Raw genomic sequence first — 22,334 nt, forward strand, 5'->3', positions numbered from 1 at the left:
AAGAATCTTATTGCTGTACTATAACCGCATAAAGAAGAAATATTGTCTTGTACAGCGAACTAAGGTCAAAGTCAACCTGTGAACATAATGCAAATGCTTATAACAGATTGTGTGGCATGCGGGGTATGTGCTTAAGACAATCCCTGAGTCACCGCAAGCTGAGAAGAAAGGCTTCTCCCTGAAATAAAGCAAACATCTTCCCCCGCCAGTCCTCCACAGAATATGAGTTTCCAAAATGTAGAAGAGCAAATGTAGACTTTTGTTACCTTTCTGATATAAGCAATGAATACTGCAGCTTCTTTGCTAAAGTTAGATAGATAAGTAGGTATGGTGAAACGTTGACACTGTATCCAAAGTCTAAATATGGGCCCTATATTAAGGGCCTCTACTCATGATTCAGTGTAGTACCATCTCATTGTGAAAGTAAAACCATTATTAAAGTGTAAAGTGACTGAGAAGGTTTATTTTTCTCCTGTTAATGATTACAGTGTCAACACTCAAATTCCTTAGTCGGTCACATTTCTATCTCACCACTGACACCTACACTTTCGGTTTTCCCATATATGCACGCTGCCAGTAGATGAGTTTCGCTTTAACCTTGAACTACCCGGGAATCTTTCCCACTGCGCTTCCTCTATTTTCTCTCTCAGTACAAACAATCCCTCCCGATGAAGCAGCGCACAGAGTGGTGACCCACAAACGCTCTCCTGGGATGTCAAACATGGTCGCCCGCTGATGATTCAAACTGGTTGACACTGGGAGTATTTAGAGGGATGAGCCTACTGCCTGCATGTGCAACCCATTATTTTCTCTAAGTGTCATCTACCGGTGCTGCCTCCTCCCGTTTCACATCTTACAACTGTCTTTGAAACACAAGCCTTTCAGGGGAAACAGCCTGTTTTGTTCAGTTTTAGTGTGACATTTTTATGAGTCTGCAATTCTCAGGGGAGAAGCAGCCTCAGCTCAGTGTATTGTTCCAAAAAGTTTCTAATAGAGGTGGGTTTTCACGTAGCAGAAGAGGACTAAAGACTCACTCTGTCTCTTTCTCTCTATATAACCCATAAACTCTCCACCTTTTCTCTCCATATCACTTTCCTCTATGACCATCTCTGCTGGGTCTAATTTCCTTCTATTTCCCTCCAAACTGTCTCACTGTGGTGTGTGTGTTACAAATCACATACCACACACTCGCTGCTCCGCTGGGGCTCTGCCTCAATCTGACACTAGTCGCCATCTGTAAATGGTTTCAAGTCAACCCAACGGTTTAAATCAAGAACATGAAAAACTGCAATTCTCTCAAAGAAATCTTTTAATTGATTTATTTGATGACAATCTACAAAACCTCAGACATGAAAAGCAGCAAATATCTTTGTCAGTACAAGGACAGCTAATTAAACAGATAATGGGTTTCATCAGTAATACTTTCTTCTTCCAGCTGGGCATTTTCTTTTTTTCTCTCTCTTTTTTTTTAACATAAGCCAGGACCGAATGAGTGTGACTATTGTCTCTTTGGAAGCAGCTCAGTTATCAGTTTGCACTTGCGTGATCTATTTTAATGAGATATCGCTGCACATTTATTATAATACTTAATGCTGCAATCTGCTTGTGAGCTAGCCCAGTCTGGCAAATACATATGCAGCTGCACTGTAAACAAACACATATGCCGTCATGCACTGTGTACACAGCCACACGCGAATAGCTATCGCTCATCACGGGCTGTTTCCATGGTTTCCCTCTTTAAAATAAAAATGAATCCCGTGATCCTGTGTTGACGCCTGAGACAGAGTTTATTTGCTTCTTTCCATGGATGCCCTTATTTTTGTTTAACAGTTAAAGATGCAAAGAGGACATGTACAACTGAAATGACTGATCAAACTGGGTGCCACATGTTCCTCACCATAAATGTGAAACATTTAACCTTCACCAATATTCTCCAGAAACATTCACAGCTAGCAGCTGGCAGTGGCCAGTGAATACGAGGAACCCTGTGGTCATCAGAAGTTTTTTTTCATTTTACACTAAATAATTGTCAACAAAATGCACTGAGAGTCCCTATCTACAGAAACCAGAGACTAGGCTATCACTTTTTCTTCTAAGGACGTTACTGTTGCAGAGGGCTTTTACCCCCACAATATTATTTAATTACTTAGTAGCAAAAGCCAATAATTACCACTGTGTTACTTCTTATCATTAGTTTTCCGTTACACTGAAAACATATTTCAGTCCCCTTCGCGTTGCAAGCAGTCTGTAAATTCAGGCTACATCTAAAGCATATAGCGTACTCATTTTCTTGTTGCCCCAATCACATCCCATGATAATTAAAAGGAGGGAAATGAATTCGCTACAGCTCATTGTTTTGATCTGTATTAATCAACGAGTAAACTCTCTAAATAAATTATGCTTTCTGAGTTTCCTGGCAAGTATTTCCTCTGGCGCCCTGCTGTACACATTTGTCAACTGAGCCAAACATGTTCAGAGACCAAAGTCACTTTTCTGAAAGCAAGCGGACTGAAAAAAAGGCCAATGGCAAACGGTCGTACTTAATCAACTGTCCTCCCAGAAAAATTGGCATTATGTCATAATGTTTAGTAGTCATTATGACACAAAATATCCTAAGTAGCATTTATCCAAAGAAGAATTATAAAAGAGACATGATGAAAACAGCTGAACCTCCAGCAGCAAACAAGGTTAATTTTCAGTTGAGTCACTTCAGTATCCCGTTATCTTCAAAACAACCATCTAGGAAACAACATAATGGATTGTTCAGGTTGCCAGACATGTTTGTATGTGTCATCCAGGACACTGACGTCTAGAAATTTAGGGATTTTAGCTACCACTTAATTCCGGTGCTTTATCAAAACATTTTCCTGCCTTAAGAAGGTTGAAACTGCAAAAACAGCTTCATGGCTTTCTTTTCTGAGAATAAATACTGCATATAATCAGGTAGTTTTATTACTGGTAATAGGTTTTTTTTTTTTTTTTTTTACTGAATTTCCTGGAGGAACCCACCCAAAGGATTAATAAAGTTTTATCTAATCTTATCTAATCTGAAAATCTGATGCCAGAACTTCACCTGATTTTTTTGGATGAATCTATTAATACAAATACTCTAAAATATATTTTAAAGAGTCCTGCTCTGCATGTCTAAAATACTTTCTATGACCCACAGCTGGATTTATATCGTCTAAAATTACTCACATGGCCAGTCAAATACATTATTTATGGGTTACGTAACTTCCTGTAATATGTCTCTGCATTGGCAGGACTTTAATTGTGATTTATTCAGCACCTGTCCTTCGTTCAGTTCATGACAGCTTTGCTTAAAAAGGTGTCTGCAGGTAAAAGTGACTCATAAATGAATAAATTTAAATAATTTCAAGACTTTTTTTAATCAATAGTCGTCTGGATATAACAGAGCTTTTCTGCTCTGATACATGTCTCAGTCTATAATAAATTTAATTGTCATATGCATCTCAAAATGTGTGGGTTCAGTCTCCAGTTATAAATCTGTTTTTAACACTGGCATAAAACCTTCTTCTTTTTTCCCCTTTAAATGAAATGGTGCTAAGCTTTGTGTGAAAGTGTGGGCTGTATGTTTGCATGCCTGGGATTCTGCTTCAGGTAACATGACTAAGAATATCCTCTAGTGGTGAAAAGAGGTTGTGTAAGGACGGTGGATGCTCAGAGTCAGTGTGGTGTGCTCAGCATCCACTTGTACATACAGTAAAGTGGCCACAGGCTCTGAAGGAACATCCCTGAGGTTAGACATCCATTATCATGATGATTATAAAAGAGACACACAATAGGGCTTCTAGTTTTTTATAAATCTCTCACAAGTCTGAAAGAAACACTTGAGAAGCAACCCATATGAATCTGAAATATAGCTGCAGACAGCGATGAAAACCTACTGTATTTAATCATTAGTGATTATTAAACGCTGGCTCTTTCTCCCATAGTGTGTGTTTTGGTCCTGCCTCTCTCTGCTGCTCTGTTGCCCTCACCCCCAACCATTCACACGGATGCCTGCCCCTCCCTGAGCCTGGCTCTGCTGAAGGTTTCTTCTTGTTAAAAGGATGTTTTTTAGATCTCACTGTCTCCAGCTGCTTGCACATAGGGTGTCTTGTGATTGTTGGGCTTTGTTTCTAACATTGTAGAGTCTTTACCTTATGATACAAAGCACCTTGAGGCTACTGTTATTGCGAACTGGCATAACACAAATAAAATTGAATGAACTGAATCAGATGGTCGAGCACTTCAGAAGGGCAACATTAGTTTAGCAATTCTGAACATGTTTCTTTTTTTTAAACTCTCAGCTTCCAATACTGATAGAAAAAGCATGCTTCTTCTTATTGAAACACCCACACCCCCTAGAATGATTGATGCAATTTTGTGCAAACAACCTTAGAAAAGAATGATAAATTCTTACACAAAGTCTAATGGAAACAAGCAGTTGCTGAGATATGTCTTCATACCTTCAAATTCACTTTGTTGTGTTTGTTTAAATCCTAAGGAAGGACAATAAAGGTGCTATAATGCTTTCTTTCTTATCTTCTTTAACATTGAATGCACTAGACTGCACATTTAGAAAGAAAAGGAGGTGTTCCACAGCATTTCATTTTACATTTGTTGCCGGGAGGGTCTATTCCTTTTTTTTATTGCACTTCCAACCCTGTTAGTGAGATTTTGTTCTCACTGGATAGTCTACATTTATGCAACCCCTGAAACAACTACAATGCATGAGGCTAAATGTTATAGAATTAAAGATTTGTTTTTAATAGTCCATGATTGGAATATTTTACTTTCATGAGGGCAGAACATCTGCTGCTGCACAAGAGCCCAGAGGTTATCATTGCTGCCCGGGTCTAAAATCTTTTATCCTGTGGTTCCACAGACTGAAGAGGCAGAAGAGGAAGGAAATAGTACAAGAAAGAGTAAGAAAAGTGTGCTCATGTGTGCCAATCTGATAATATAACATTACAACAGAGAAAATAATTAAAACTCACAACAGTAAACGGCTTACAAATCCTCTCAGCAGAAAAAGGTATGAACAGTCTAACAATATAATATATATTAAATATTAAAATAACTGCCATATTTTGTGACACAGTTTTCACTTTGTGTCTGAGATAAAGTGGTGTTTTAAGGGCCAGACTGTGTTCTACCACCTCACCGAATCCACGCAGAGATCATCTTCCCCATTTTTTCGAGTAACCAGATTGACCAATAGGGGGAGCAATAACACTTGTTTACTTACAAACTACTTTAGAACTAATGTATTTTATTCAATAATAATTTTGTGGTGCTTGGGGCCCCACAGTGGTGTGTGTGTTACCTGAGTCTCCAGATTTTTTGAGCAAACAAACACCAAATTGCCCCAAAACTAAACTTATAAACATTCAAAACAGGCCAGTGGATGCAAAAATAGGACTCTGACTCAGCTCTATCAGGAGGTGAGAAGAGTTTATTACAGTTTTGCAGTTCAATGCTAATGAAGCTGATGTTGACTGGAGATTGTGGCTGGCAGTGGCAGGCAGGCTGAAGTTGGCTGAGAGTGGGGCTGATTGAGTGGTGCAGAGTTGGACGGGAGAGTATAGAAACACGGTCCAGGAACACAACACAAAGGAGAACCAGATAACAACACAGGTCTACAAAACTCATCAAAGACAAGAGAAGAGTTGGCCATGACACAACAGAGTGATGAGGAGCAGATGAGAAGACAGGGTGCATGTGCCTCAGAGCTTGATTGGTGGATGGGCATCAGGTGTGCAGGTTGATTGCACATCAGTAAATGATTAGAGCGCCAATGCCATACACACAAAAACAACAGAGAAAACAGGGACCAGAAAAATACACAGGAAGGGGAAAGACATACAAGAAATAGAGGGATTAATGGAGAGATAAAGCAGTGACCGTGACATTCTGAGAAGTACAGTTACACTATTTTGCATATTTTATGTTACTTTGGTTCAGGTTCTTTTTAAAGGAAAGAGGTTTCAGGCTTTGTACTTTGCAGTCTGCACTCCTGCAAACCCCTGGGAAATGGGACAGGAGGACACAGAGGAAATTTATAGCCAGCACTCAAAGGGTGAAGGTTTCATTGCAATATCACTGATGAAAGGTTTGATGATCCTCTTTGGGAGGTTTTGCTTTTACTGGGGGAGTTCATCATGCAGGAGTGGTACCTTTATTTCCCTTTGGAATGCCACTTGTGGATTTCTAGAGTTCATCAAAAGGGAGGAGATAATTTACAGGTGTCATTAGTCCGGCTGGGCAGAAGAAAAGTGCATCAAACAGTAAATGAATAGTTTTAAATCTGAAAGGATGAAGAGTAATGTTGCATTTCAGAGTGGAGGAAGAAGTTGGATGGAAAGAATAGAGGCTTGATACTCATATTGAACTGACTCAGGTCTGACTGCGCTGTCAGGATTTAACCTTTAAGCCTAAAAACACTTAACTACTGTAACAGTTTAGAGTTTTTGCTGGGAGAGCTGTAGAAAGCACTTCTCATACTAACATAACTGTGATTAACTCTGTGAAAAAGAAGCCAAACATCACAAAAATTATAATGGAAACATTTCTAGTAGACTTTATCAACTCGATTCTGTTGTCTGTTCTCATTCTTGTCATTTTTTTCTTGTTTTTTCTTCATGCTCTGTGTATACATTACTAAAAACAGAAAACCTTTTGCTTTGAATTCTCATTCCCATGTGCCAAAAGTATCTTCCTGTTTCAGTGAACAGAGGCTATGAATTGCTTTTTAAACTGTTAAATGTCAGGTCTGTTGAACAAGCAAATCATACATGATGCTATAAAAAGATGTCTGAAGCACAGCCAGTATAATGGAGAACAAAGGTATATGTGATCTTCTCCGTGTGCAGAGTGTGATCAAATTGCTGCGCCATTTCCACACTGACTCATAGACCGGGGCCTCAAGGTTGCAATTCCAATATGAAATCAACTCGCTACACCCGCTAGCTGTGATAGACAGCAGCCATCTGTAAACACAATCCCCGAGCAGATCTGTGGGTGTGCCAGTCTAGGCCACAGGGGTCAGCTCTGGGTAAATTCAATGACAAGAAGACAACTATCCATTAGGACTCCTCCACCTTCTCCATCAAAAAGCAATACTTTCTCACAAGATGAGAACATAAGAGGCGCCATAATTGAAGCCTCGGGCTGCAGTCCCCTCTGCCACCAGATAAACTGCACATAATGTATGACTGTGTCTCAGTAAACCACCCGATCATATACGCACTGTTGTTTTTCACTCTATTCATTTGAAGTAAATACTTTAGCGAAGTTAACTACGTAAAGCACTTGCTTTAGTTTGTACTGCAAACATGACCGGGATGCTGGGCAAAATGCTTTGTTCTTTTATCATGTTAATTATTGATGTTTTTTATTATTAATTTTAATCTTTTTGTTTCTTTTTATAAAATCCTATTCATATTACTGTACATTTTATCCTCTGTTTTGCAAAAATAGTCTATATTTTCTGAAGCTGTCTTCTACCTGCAAATTAGAGGTGAGACAACATATAAATAGCTTTGATTGTGTGACTCATTGTCCATCAAGATGGTGAAAAACTTGATTTTGGAAGAAAGAAAGAATTGTAAGATAAAGAGTTTTTAGAACATGAGGCTTTTGCAGTAAATGGCCTGTATTTGTATAGCGCTTTATTAGTCCACGGACCCCAAAGCGCTTTACACATTGTGAGATTATTCTGTTATCATATGTTATCTTATATCTGTAGTTAAAGTAGTTGAATTATGTTAACTGCTGTAGGTCATATAATTTCCTTTAGTTTAGATGGTGTGCTGTGTATGTAGTTTAGTTCTCATTATACTTTTGGGTTAAAAGAACATATTCATTTTGTAGTTCATTAGATAAAGTGTGCATCACTCTGTATCCTTGATCTGCTGTGAATGTCTCACACTGTGTTCTTGACATGTTTTACTGCTGAATCATGAAAAGAAAGGTTGTATGCAGGAGACTGTGTCTAAGACAGGGGAGACAGACCACATTCCATATCCATACCCCCATCTTTACAGAGAGCAGAAAGACAGGGAGCCGAGGTCATAACTTAGGCGCCGTAACAGAGAAAGAATGTGAATGTTTAGGCTTTTACGACTAGGTGGGGGCCACTAGAGGCTATAAGAAGCTGAGTAACCCGTCACCATTTGGAGACATGCTGTGACCCTCTGCAAGCATCTCTCCCGTCCGGACGTTCTTATGCTCTTAAGTGTTGAATTGTATGGAAATAAATGATTGTTGATTGAGCATTTATACACCGAGTATTGTCCTTCCTTCAGCCCAAAGATTAAAAGAATTGGGAGATTTTAACAACATCCAGTCATCCACCCATTCACACACACTGGTGCTGGCAAGCTACATTGCAGCCACAGCCACCCTGGGGCGCACTGACAGAGGCGAGGCTGCCGGACACTAGCAGCCTCTGACCACCACCAGTAGGCAACGGGTGAAGTGTCTTGCCCAAGGACACAACGATCCATCATGCCTCAATGATTACCGCCCAGTAGCACTCACCCCCATCATCACTAAGTGCTTAGAGCAGCTGGTCCTAGCACACTTCAAATCCTGTCTCCCCCCCACCCTGGACCCCCACCAATTCGCATACCGCCAGAACAGGAGCACAGAGGATGCAGTCTCCATCGCACTGCACTCTGTCCTCTCACACCTGGACAACAACAACACCTACGCCAGAATGCTGTTTATAGACTTCAGTTCAGCATTCAATACAATCCACCCCTCACAACTCATCAGGAAACTGACAGACCTGGGCATCAGTTCCCTCATCTGCAAATGGTTACTGGACTTCCTGACCAACCGCCCCCAACATGTCCGGCTGGATAACCGCTGCTCATCTACAATCACGATGAACACCGGTGTACCACAAGGCTGTGTGATGAGCCCTTTCCTCTACTCCCTTTTCACCCACGACTGCAGACCTGCTGATGGTTCCAACACCATCATTAAGTTTGCAGATGACACCACGGTGATTGGCCTCATCAGTGACAACGATGAGGCCGCCTACAGGGAGGAGGTGGATCGTCTGGCTGAGTGGTGCGACAGAAACAACCTGCTGCTTAACACCGAGAAGACCAAGGAGCTCATCGTGGACTACAGGAGGAATGCTGACCCACATCCACCCATCCACATTAAGGGGACGGCTGTGGAGCGTGTGAGCAGCTTCAAGTTCCTGGGAGTCCACATCTCCGAGGATCTCACCTGGACGACCAACTGCTCCAAGCTGGTCAAGAAGGCTCACCAGCGCCTCTTCTTCTTGAGGACTCTGAGGAAGAACCACCTGTCCTCAGACATCCTGGTGAACTTCTATCGCTGCACCATCGAGAGCATCCTGACCAACTGTATAACAGTCTGGTACGGGAACTGCTCTGCCTCGGACCGGAAGGCATTGCAGAGGGTCGTGAAAACTGCCCAGCGCATCGCCGGAGCACCACTTCCTGCCATAAAAGACATCTACAGGAAGCGGTGTCTGAAAAGGGCTGGGAAAATCATCAAAGACCCCAGTCACCCATCACATGGACTCTTCACCCTCCTGCCCTCTGGGAGGCGCCACAGGAGCCTCCGGACTAAGACCACCAGGTACCGGAACAGCTTCTTCCCCACAGCTGTCAGACTCCTGAACTCTGCCTCCTGACATCTGACCCACGTTAAACTCATGGACTGAACATACACACACCCACAATGGACAACTGTACCCTCAAACACACAACAATAACATGGACTGAACCACCACTCACAACCACTAGCACTTTATATAGCCTCTGTAGAAACTATCTACACCCTCACTTATCTTAACTGCACTACTGTATAGCTCTGTGTAAATAATCATTCTGTACATTCGATAATCTTTAATCCTACAACTGTTTACAACTTGCATAGTTCCCATTTCTGTATAGCTGTATATCTCAGATTCTGTAAAGTTATTTATTTCATATTCTGTATAGTTTTTCATATTTATATCCTGTTCATATCCTGTACATAGCTTGTACTCACTACAGCCTGTACATACTTATAGTTATAGAATATTCACAACATACTTCATACCGTGTACATTATAACATACCATAATAGACCCATTTCTGTAATATACTCACATATCTATATTATTGCTAATATATATTGTAATATATCTATATCACTAAAGCACTTCTGGATGGATGCAAACTGCATTTCGTTGCCCTGTACCTGTGCATGTGCAATGACAATAAAGTTGAATTCTATTCTATTCTATTCTATTCTATCGAGACTGTCCGAGCCAGGGCTCAAACCGGCAACCTTCCGATTACAAGACGAACTCCCAACTCTTGAGCCACGATCACCCCATTTATTGGTAATGACTGTGCAGGACAATAGGCAAGGCAAATGACACAGCAAATAGTCTGAGGCAGCCTCAAACTGAGTATCAAACTGAGACTCAAACCCAGGGCATGCAATATGGACTGTAGCCTTCAGCACATGGGCCACTGCCTCAACCAGGCGACCTCTGTGACTTGCATGTTTTTATTTCTTATTGTGGTTTAACTTTTTGTGTCTTAAAGGTTTTGAATGGCTTCGTTTTTATTTGTTTTGAACGTCTTATTTTGTTGTGCAAACTCCTAACTGTTTTTTGTTTTATGAATTCTGCCAGATTATTTTTCCCTAGCCCAAGACTGGCTAATTGACATAATTGAGTCACCTGACAGATGGCCACAAGGGCTAAGCCGCAGCTGGAGATAGGTTGCACATCCCTATGACTAATTTGCTGTTTCTCCTTTAGTGTAACATCTAGTGGCAGGTGGCAGGAGACTGGTAGCAGCTGTACATGACCAGGTCCTGCAAAACGTAGCTGCCACTGATTAATCATTACTTATTTTACACACAAATAGTGATCAGTAATGTGCAGGGCATCAAATCTCATTTTGACTTTTTCATCCTAGATGCCACCTAGAATTGCATCCTGATCAGGAAATGTTCCCTGATCTAAAGTTTATTCTAAATCCAGTAGGAACAAAAGTAATAGCTGTGATATGTCTGTCTAAGATGGACAGAGAGACATAATATGCATGCATCAGGTGAAAGAAAAACTGCAAAACTGTCCCTTATGAGCTGTATAAAATGGTAAAAAATAGGCTTTTTACCAGTAGGCAAAATAGGATCAGTGGAGTTGAGTTACATAGACCAACATGAATCTGTTCAATTTCTAATTCAATTTAAAAAAGGAAACATTAATAATGAGCAGAAACCTGTAATTGTTCAAGACAATCACGGTTTTCCCACCCATATATATGTTCTAATTATGTTTTACTGTTTTAAAATTAATTTGGTCAAGTTGCACTTTTGTACTTTAATATGCTCTGACAGGGGAGGTATGTATTACTTGGAATAGCGTGTCCACAAACCCAATTACACTGACTGAGAGAGAAAAACACTATATATCCCATAAATAGATGATAAATGCACGCCTATCATCAGCTAAAATTACATTAATACTGCATATAAACCACTGGTAGGAATTGTTTTGAACGGAACCGAGAGTCTGTGTGTTGTTTCCAGACGGTCGAAGGAAGCTTCGTCCGACCTTGTTTTGCATTCGTGTGGGAAGCAGCAAGAATCGTGTTATCTGTTAACCATGTTAACTTGATTGTTGCACCATTGTAAGGTTTTGAAGAGTCACGCTTTACAAATAACAGGATACAACTGTTAGCTTCAACGAGAAATAGTAAAAGCCTCTCCAAAAATGCAGTTATGAGGCTAATGGGACTGAAAGCCCCGCTAACGTTAGTCTAGCTGCTTTTATCTCTGCTTTGTTATAATGTCAGCAGCGCTTTTAATGCCCCTGCAATGCAGCCGCCATGGTAAACTTATTTACAAAGTGTTTACGCAGACACAAGGACACAGATACCTCTCAAATGTCTGCCCATCTGCTGAGCACATCAGGAAGTTTATTATAGAAAACACGGAGATAACAGGAGAGCAGAGCCTGACTCCTGAGATCAGGCTGAGGTTATTCACCCCCCGATGCAGATTCTGGCGAGAGAGACCGGAGTTATGGCCCTTTGATGACCCCTACTGGGCTATATACTGGCCAGGGGGACAGGCACTGTCGAGGTAAGATGACAACCATGGCTAACCGGTCACTTTATTAGGTACACGTCTTAAACTGCTCGTTTACACAGATATCTAATAATTCATTCACATGGCTGCAACTCAGAGCATTTAGGCATGTAGACGTGGTCAAGACGACCTGCTGAAGTTCAAACCAAGCTTCATGGGCCTTCCGCATACCTCTACAGTTGTTACCTGACATGTTTTATATCTATATGTTTTCCTCTACGTTGGTGTCAGCTTTAACCCAACACCTTACAGTTTCTGTGCCATCGCCAGCACAGAAACACCATCCTACCATAACCGCCATCCATTCCTAAGGCAGGTTCTCTCTAATTGTGATCTGTATTAGTGTTAGTGTGTACCACTCTACCTTCAACGCCCAACCCTTCACACCATGGCGTTAAATACTTGCAATTTTCTAATAACGAGTGTACCAACTCTATTATAACCATACATTGAAATTCATGTTAAAAAGAAACTTTATTAAAAATTTTATTTCTAACAGAACAGAATAAACTTTCTGGCATATGCAGAAGAGCATTGCTGAACACTCAGCGGCAGAAGACCACACCAGGTGGCACTCCTGTCAGATGAGTATTGTTACTGTCCGTCCTTTATACCCACCATGTCACAAATCATCTCAAACTGGCTTCTTGAACATTCAGTGCACTCAAATGGCCTGCACAGTCACAGCGTTAATCCAGTGGAGTATCTTTGGGATGTGACACGTGTTCCGAATTCTAAATATTGAGGATAAGAACAAACCAACACTGGCCCAGAAGAGTGCAGTCAAACAATGATTTTATTGAACACACGCGTGGGAAGATGTACACTGCAACACAGCATAGATCTTCACCCAAAAATACACTTCAGAATGCTTTTAAGACATCAGGGTTCCGCCCCGACATGCATCAGTTACAGTAAATGGTCAATTTAAAAAGATAAAAACAGACAAAGAAGTTCCTCTTTCTATCACATTCTTCCATACATGGCAATTTGTTTCACCCTCCAGATGGTCCTTGAGGGTTTGCAACCTTCTCGACTCTTCTTCTGTCACCTGTTACTAGGCAAACTCAAATGCAGTTAGAAGCAAAATGAATTCCAGGCCTTTGGCCTGGCCTTTCTTTAAAATCATTTATGTTTGTAAGCGTGTATGCTTGTTAACCTTCTGTTGCTCCAAGTCACTTACACCATGGATCGTCGGGACATCGCGCCAAACGAAGCTTAAGACCTTTAAATAGACTGAGCATCAACTCTTTCATGAGCACAACCTGCAATGTGTGTATAAAATGATTATAGCCGCACCTTTAATATAAGTTTTAATCTAATGCCAGTAGCTTTTAATGAACGTTTTAATGCAATGATAATGATGAAAGCTATGTGTAGCAGTAAAATATTTTCTTTATTCCCACACACGTCATGTGTTTGCAGCTGACAAATCTACAGCAACTTTATGATACTGTCATCACAATATAGACTACAAAGAAGGTGCACCTAATAAAGCGCTAGCTAGTGTAGTTTTTGATGTCCAGCAATTTCTGATAACAAATCGTTTGTTTTTCTTTAATGACTTCCTATTAAAGGTATATCTTAGATAACCCTGAGGTGTGCCGGAATCAGACAGTCCTGGATCTGGGGAGCGGCTGTGGAGCCTCAGCCATTGCTGCAACACTGCGTGGTGCTGCTCACGTAGTAGCTAATGACGTTGACACTGGTACGCATTTGTGTGTATTTATTTATGTGTTCACATAATCTGTTATTGTTGCTGAATGTTTCTAAACTGTTAAATAAAAAAGCAGGAATTACGAGAAAGTAGGTTTGTTGTTAAAATGGTTCACATGTGCATTATTTACGCTTTGCAAGGACATACACTTTATCCCTCTGTTAAGAGATGTACTCTAAAACACTTCTTCAGTAGAGAATCAGAGAAGAGAAACACGCAGAATTTCTTGCTAGCAAGGGCAGCCTCCAGAACTGAGACTCGCACTGAGAAACTGCCCCGGTCTTTATTTATACTTCAGTGGGTGCTTGTGTGTGTGTGTGTGTGTGTGACCCCATAAACGACTTCCCTAAACCTGCTGGACTTCCAGCAGTTCATCTAAACAAAAAGCACTTAGACTAGAACAGATATAGCTACGTTAATCCTACCGTAAAACAATAAGACGAGGTACGACCTCTCCCATGCTCCTAGGATGTGGGGGTGAAGGCCAGAACACCCTGGAATGTTACAGACCTCCTAGGATGAGACATTCTTTCAATATGCCACCAACTATATACTTCTAAACACAAATGATTACATGCAGTATTCTACCATATGCAAACTTATATCATTAAAAGACTATACTGACTACTAAGTACAATTTTCCATTGACACCCTCTAGACATCCACATGTATGACCAATTTCAAAAGTCATTCTGACTCTAGATTATTTTAAATTATGATTTATGTCCAGTTTTGCATTTTTGCTGTAGCTTTTTGCATTATCTGAAAGAAATTAATACTTTTTCCTGTGTGTTGTCTAGAATTATTGGTGGTGATACATTTGCACTACTACTGGCATTTAAAGTAAAAAAAAAAAAAGGCTAATAGATGATGCCAAACAGGAGGATAACATTAACAAAATAGTTATTTTTAAATACTATTGAAGCTGTTATAGTATTTTACCATATCTTGCAGTAGAAGCCTTAAATCTACTGGTTTGTGTTACAGTTGCAGCTGTTGCGACCCAAATGAACTGTGAGCTGAACGGGCTGGAACCACCTGTTTGTCTGACGACAAACATGATTGGTTCAGAACCCGACGCCTTCAGCCTGATCCTCTTAGGTGACATGTTCTACGATGAGGCCCTCACCACTCACCTTCACAGCTGGTTGGACAGCTGTGTCAGAGTCCATGGCACTAAAGTACTTATCGGAGATCCCGGCAGAGCCCAATTTGAGAGTCACAGCATCCGACAGCTGTTGCATCAGCTTGCCCAGTTTGAGCTGCCTGAGTCTGTTAGAGAGGAGAACTATGGTCTAACTTTCAGCACTGTTTGGTGCTACCGTCCTGAACTGTAACAAATAAATCGTAGCATCTGTGATGTATTACAGATTATTGTAATTATTGTATCAAAAATACTCCCCTGAATTGAAATGTGAAGATGTTTTGTGACTTCTACGCAGTTACTGTTTACTCTGGGTCATGAAAAGTCTTCATTGAAAAGAAGAAACAGAAGTGGAAGGGAATACAAGCTTAAAGTTATTCATAATTTTAGTGTATTGTTAACTTGATCGCAATTTTTAAATGCATGTAAGTTACACACTGCATATTAGTGCTATTCACAAACATTTGCAGAGAACTCTCATGAATATATTGGTAAATCAACAAGAAACACTGAGAAATATGATTCTTGAAATATTTGACCTGTATAAAGTATTATGGCCATCACACTATCTTTTTCAACTGTTTAATAACTCATGTCTTAAATGTATTTCACATCGTTCACTTTTGAGTCACAAAATTTAGAAACATTTTGGGCCATTCATACAACCTGGAAAGTTTGGCTTAAAATTATTGACCAATTTAAACACTGGGTGGTGAACAGAAGATGGCAAAAGACAAAAAACAAAAACAAAGGGAAAAAAACAACAACTTGGTACCAAACTCTTGAACCTTAATGTCACAGAGTACATAGTGTGCATTATTATTACTATTATTATGTAGGCATTAGTAAATACTAACTTAATAAAGATGTGCCACGCTTAATTTCATAAGAAGCATGAAGATACAGTGATCTTTATCCAGAAGTGGGAATTATGTTTGTGGCTAAACCATTATACACAAAAACATCAAAAATCTTAGCGTGTGAGGCTGTGCCAGTAAAGGGTCGTAGATTTGACATCTCTGAATGAAATTCAAAATGTTTTTTATAACTATGGTTAATGTATAGTTTGACTTCTAAGGTACACACAACACAACAAGACATAGAAGAGGGGATAGTTTACTACACATCATAAAAACAAAAACATTAATCTCCAATCTTCCAACTGTATCTTTCTGTTCTGACTTTAGAGTCTTTGTTTGTTCATTGAGCCGCACTTTGAGAATCACACTGTTGTGGTAGTGTGGGAGAAAAGGGTAAGGTGTGTGTTGGGTCTGTCTAGCACAGGCCCACCGCTGGAACGAGACAATTTAACTACACAGCAAAAGCATTGAACACCAAGTAGGCAAAGTTCTTTATGTTACTGATGCATGAGGGAGAGAACCACGACAAGCGCCGTTCCTTCGCTTGACCCCAGTCGCTCTCGTCTGCTCCCCCGTAACACTGCTCTTTTATTGAGGTTACATGAATATACATGGGTTCATTAACATATGACATCTACATACACACAAAGAGTACCTTGCCTGTGCGTTGTGTAAGTGTGTGTGTGTGTGTGGCCAGAGTGTGACCCCATGAAGGCTCCCTAAAGCTGGTGCCAGGAGTCTAGCGGTCCATCTAAACAAAAGGCTCTTACACTCACACAGATATACGTGTGTTTGCTATACCATATATGATTCTTTGTTTCAGTGTGTAGTGGTGATTGTGTTGTGTTCTAGCATGTTTGAAATTCCATTAAATTAAACCCTCCATGTGTTGGGAGCTACATATTAACATTAGCTAGCTAACTAGCATTTTGGCTAACCTTGGTGCACGGTCAATTCGCTTGTTATTGTTACATTTTAAATTATGTAAGGCAAGCATTAACTAATTAAAATTTTACACTGATGTTACATCTTTCACTTCTTTTTGGATACCTAGATATAGAGGTCGTTTTCAGTAAGGTTATTGTCTTATTTCAATTCCACTGTCTTCAGTGATTTTACAGTTACAGTGATTACAACCAGCAGGCAGTATAAGCTTGATAAAGTATCCAAAATATCCAGGATTCAGTTTGTAATGTTTTCTTTTTGTAGTTTGAACTTAAAGATGACAGTGTTTGTATTTGTAGTGAGTTAACTTGATGTTAACTAATGATGGTATTGACACAAGTTACCTTTTTCCATTTTTGTTAGCAGACTGTTCAGTATGTTAAACTAAAGATGAACAAAATACTGACTCCCTAGTGCTAAGTTAGATCAGACAAATGGTAAAAGTACTAGTAATTATTTTAGGTCTGTATTGAGGAATATATTTCATGTAGGTGAAATACTCATTTAGTACAGGGCTTAAAAACTACAGCCAAAGGGCTGAAACACCTTGTTACACTGAAAAAAAGTAACATACAGTGTAAGAAATAACAATGCAAGGCTGTTTTACTGGTATTTGTGGGACTGTTTTAATTTTCACATTTTCTGTTTACAGTAGTTCAAAGAAGAGCACTGACTATAAGAAATTACTGTCCACAGGAAGCATGTTGCTTAAAGCAAAACTGGGAGGTGTGCAGAAATTTGCTAGAGTATCTGAGCCAAGCCTTAAGGAATTTTGATTGCTGGTAAGAAAACAACATTGTATAAAAAAAGGTGTTCAAGGTGCTTTAAGTTCTTTTTGTTATTTAGTCTCTTCAAACTGCATTTTATGATTAATTGAAAATCATTTACGTTTTGAAATCATCTTAGCTATGAATGTATATTTAGTGGAAAAACTGTATAATGTGAGTGTCACTCCTTTTAATCTACCACTTATCAAGCATGTTACTGGCGCTTAATAATTTCGTTTTTATTTATCTGAGTCACTTTTGAAAAAGTATCTTGAAATGATCTTCATTTTAGGCTACAAAACATTAGATGTCATGTAATCTCTTTGTTTACTCAAACTTGTGTGCTTGTTTCCAGCATTTGCAAAGTTTGGTGTGCCAGCCGTAACAAAAGGAGTGAAAGTTTTTGATAGTTCAGGGACTGAGTTGGATGATGATGTATTTGAGGATTTAGTAACAGATTCCTCAACTGGGATACTAACCATCAAATATGAAAAAGGTTTGTTTGAGTGATGTGTGTTTCACTGGATGCCATTATTTTAGTATCATTATTACATTGTTTAGGAGGGACCATGTACCCTACATCTGTACAGATGAGAAAGTCATTGCGGCACTCTGTACCATGTGTTATTATCCACTTAGCTGAAAACAAACTGATAGACAACACAGCTCCAAGCAATTTCTGGACCTTCTTCCAGCTCTCCAAGTGTCACCATCTTTCCTGGTCCTAAAGCTAATGTTTCCAGGCTAAAGGCCTCCCAATGCTTTATTTTATTACTATTATATTTATTTTTACTTGTGGTGTACTGTGAAGGTACGCTCTGTAAGGCTGCATCTTTAGCCTGAGTATGAATCTCAAAAAACACATACTCCATTGAGGAGACCCAACTATTCACAGTAGATTGGCTTAATCCAGCTGCCCTGAGCTGTGCAGCAGCAGAGGCACACATATCCAAAGTGCTCTTATTTGACCTTTTCAACTTTTCAGATGTTGTGGGTGTTTCTTCTACATTAGTTGACATCACCTCTCCTGTAGTGCTAACTTCTTTAACTGCCACATCAGGCACTAGTAGCCTGTTGGTCAAAATAGTTAAGGTGTTTGGTATTTAAATGTTTTCTAAAACCTGTGGTTTGGATGAACGTGTACATGTTGTGAAGCATAGTGTTGTAAGATGTGCCAAACACAAAATGTGCTTTAAACAGTTCATCAAAAGCACCAAGTGAAGAGGTAGACTTGCATGGTATGGCATTCTTGTCAAGAATAATGAAGAACCGGTGGATGCCATTCTTTTTCACCCCAACAGCCAGGAGGTAGGGTTGAGTGCTGGTAGTGAGGCCATTCTCCCCGCAAGCTCCTCGGAGCCGGTATCTGGTTGCGGAACATGAAGACGCTCTTATTTTTCCCTTCTTTCCACGGAGCATCGGTTGCTTCTGATCTGTTACTGTAGACGGTGACGGGGGTGTCACTAAGCACCGATGAGGACCAGTCACCGCTGCTGCCTCCCATGGGAGGCAGCAGCGGTGGAGTTCTCTTCCGGTGGAGAGCGGGGAGATCTCTTCCCCGTCCAAGTACAGAGGAACGCAGGGCTGCAGAATGAAAGGCTCCATGTTGTCTGTGCATAGAAAAGTGCTGGCCCTCCCCGTTTTTATTCTCCTCCCTCCACAGACCCCCCTCCCTCTAAGGGAGAAAACAATTTTTTCACACAGGACGTGATTAGTCACACATATGGAATCCAATACACACTTCCAGAGTACCCTCCCCTCACTGGATGCAATTCGTCGCGCTTATGGATCATATTACACACTCCCAGAGTAGCCTACTTCCGGTAAGGTCAAAAGGTCAAGGTGGGGTGTTACTTTTTTACGGTGTCTTAAAGTCTGAAACAGCCAACAATGCTCAGTTGTTAGAAACAATGTAACAATGCAGCAAGGTTGGGTAGTCGCTTAACTAACCGTAGAAAATCTGCTTATAAAAGAAACACACACACACACAATTTGCCGTTTCAGCTCGATTGTCTGACAACAAAAGTCTTTCTATAGTGTCAGTGTAAAAAGACAAAGTAATTCCTGTTTGTATAAATTTACCATGAAAAGCCAAAATGTGCACAATGGCTGATGAACCTAATTAAAACGCACCCGCTACGAGAAGACAGAGCGTGCGCAGTGGGACCGCATGGCCCGGAAGTGCCCCTTTTTCGGATGAGTGAGCGCGTGTGCATGAGAGTGCATGAGCGCGTGCTCGTACGTGCAAAAAGTGCTAGTTTTTAAGCTCGGCAGTGGGGGTTGTTAGGTATTTTAGTACCATGGGAGCATTTACTGGATATTGTTTTATAGTAACATTATACAGGAAAACTCTGTCATTCAATAAGGCCCCTTTGTTTTAGTTATTTTTCTCTTTGACCCAAGAATTGATGTGTGAGAATCACAGGCTGGTACAAGGTTGAAATACCACAGAGATCACTCCCTCAGCTACATTAGTTTCTAAATCTCTTAGGAGACGCCTGTTGAAGGCCAGATGGTTTGTTTCAGAATTCACTAATGAAAGAACTCTTTATTTCGTGCCTTGAAAATATGTCGCTGAGATAATCATAATTGTAGCTGAACTGATAAACTATACAAAGGGTGCTTCTTCACCCAAGGGCAGGAAGACGCTCCCTTATCTTGGTCTGTACTGGTTTAAACTGAGAATCTGCTGACTCGTGAATTTTTCCCTCTATATAAACTGTTGTACAGTGGGGCAAAAAAGTATTTAGTCAGCCACCGATTGTGCAAGTTCCCCCACCTAAAATGATGACAGAGGTCAGTAATTTGCACCAGAGGTACACTTCAACTGTGAGAGACAGAATGTGAAAAAAAAATCCATGAATCCACATGGTAGGATTTGTAAAGAATTTATTCGTAAATCAGGGTGGAAAATAAGTATTTGGTCAATAACAAAAATACAACTCAATACTTTGTAACATAACCTTTGTTGGCAATAACAGAGGTCAAACGTTTACTATAGGTCTTTACCAGGTTTGCACACACAGTAGCTGGTATTTTGGCCCATTCCTCCATGCAGATCTTCTCGAGAGCAGTGATGTTTTGGGGCTGTCGCCGAGCAACACGGACTTTCAACTCCCGCCACAGATTTTCTATGGGGTTGAGGTCTGGAGACTGGCTAGGCCACTCCAGGACTTTCAAATGCTTCTTACGGAGCCACTCCTTTGTTGCCCGGGCGGTGTGTTTTGGATCATTGTCATGTTGGAAGACCCAGCCTCGTTTCATCTTCAAAGTTCTCACTGATGGAAGGAGGTTTTGGCTCAAAATCTCACGATACATGGCCCCATTCATTCTGTCCTTAACACGGATCAGTCGTCCTGTCCCCTTGGCAGAAAAACAGCCCCATAGCATGATGTTTCCACCCCCATGCTTCACAGTAGGTATGGTGTTCTTGGGATGCAACTCAGTATTCTTCTTCCTCCAAACACGACGAGTTGAGTTTATACCAAAAAGTTCTACTTTGGTTTCATGACATTCTCCCAATCCTCTGCTGTATCATCCATGTGCTCTCTGGCAAACTTCAGACGGGCCTGGACATGCACTGGCTTCAGCAGCGGAACACGTCTGGCACTGCGGGATTTGATTCCCTGCCGTTGTAGTGTGTTACTGATGGTGACCTTTGTTACTTTGGTCCCAGCTCTCTGCAGGTCATTCACCAGGTCCCCCCGTGTGGTTCTGGGATCTTTGCTCACCGTTCTCATGATCATTTTGACCCCACGGGATGAGATCTTGCGTGGAGCCCCAGATCGAGGGAGATTATCAGTGGTCTTGTATGTCTTCCATTTTCTGATGATTGCTCCCACAGTTGATTTTTTCACACCAAGCTGCTTGCCTATTGTAGATTCACTCTTCCCAGTCTGGTGCAGGTCTACAATACTTTTCCTGGTGTCCTTCAAAAGCTCTTTGGTCTAGGTCATGGCGGAGTTTGGAGTCTGACTGTTTGAGGCTGTGGACAGGTGTCTTTTATACAGATGATGAGTTCAAACAGGTGCCATTCATACAGGTAACGAGTGGGGGACAGAAAAGCTTCTTACAGAAGACGTTACAGGTCTGTGAGAGCCAGAGATTTTCCTTGTTTGAGGTGACCAAATACTTATTTTCCACCCTAATTTACGAATAAATTCTTTACAAATCCTACCATGTGGATTCATGGATTTTTTTTTCACATTCTGTCTCTCACAGTTGAAGTGTACCTCTGGTGCAAATTACTGACCTCTGTCATCATTTTAAGTGGGGGAACTTGCACAATCGGTGGCTGACTAAATACTTTTTTGCCCCACTGTACTTGAGAATAAAGTTGAGTCGATTTGGGAAGACAACCTGAAGCAGTCTCTGTTTTCTTGTTCTCCCAAGCTGCTCCCGAGCTCGTACTAACACGCTGAATGGCATGCTTGAATGTTACTTGAGAATATATTTGAATGAATGAATGAATGAATGAATGCTTTATTGGCCATATGCAGGTTGCCCCACAGAGGAATAGGACCCCCCCCCCCGACTTACACACACAACAAAGACATCACATGGGAATACAGTCGGAGATCGGCAGCGTTGCAGAGAATAACACTGAAAAAATTACACAACAATGGGAAAAGTACAAGAGGAAAAAAAGAGACCTCTTCACACGCTGGGCAACCTATGGGAGGACAGCGTGAGAACAGGAAACAAAAAAACTCCTCTGCACAGAGAGCACATTAATGTCCACAGCACAACATTAGAGCACA

At 40.7% G+C, this 22,334-nt stretch overlaps 1 protein-coding gene and 1 long non-coding RNA gene across 2 annotated transcripts; both read left to right on the plus strand.

Annotated features, from left to right (window-relative positions):
• The first annotated feature begins 4,940 nt into the window (after positions 1-4,940).
• Positions 4,941-20,187, plus strand: LOC120729507. The gene is made up of 3 exons (XR_005694946.1): positions 4,941-4,950; positions 5,495-5,499; positions 19,862-20,187. It is a non-coding gene; the product is annotated as an uncharacterized LOC120729507 (long non-coding RNA).
• On the plus strand, positions 11,573-15,567 carry etfbkmt (electron transfer flavoprotein subunit beta lysine methyltransferase). Its single transcript, XM_040025151.1, has 3 exons — positions 11,573-12,135; positions 13,719-13,849; positions 14,846-15,567. Exons 1-3 carry the CDS (start codon positions 11,840-11,842, stop codon positions 15,193-15,195), a joined length of 777 nt encoding a protein of 258 aa, XP_039881085.1. The 5' UTR covers positions 11,573-11,839; the 3' UTR covers positions 15,196-15,567.
• Positions 20,188-22,334: the final 2,147 nt, after the last annotated feature.

Source organism: Simochromis diagramma, unplaced genomic scaffold (genome assembly GCF_900408965.1).
Source record: "Simochromis diagramma unplaced genomic scaffold, fSimDia1.1 OVJJ01000293.1, whole genome shotgun sequence".
Taxonomy (NCBI): domain Eukaryota; kingdom Metazoa; phylum Chordata; class Actinopteri; order Cichliformes; family Cichlidae; genus Simochromis; species Simochromis diagramma.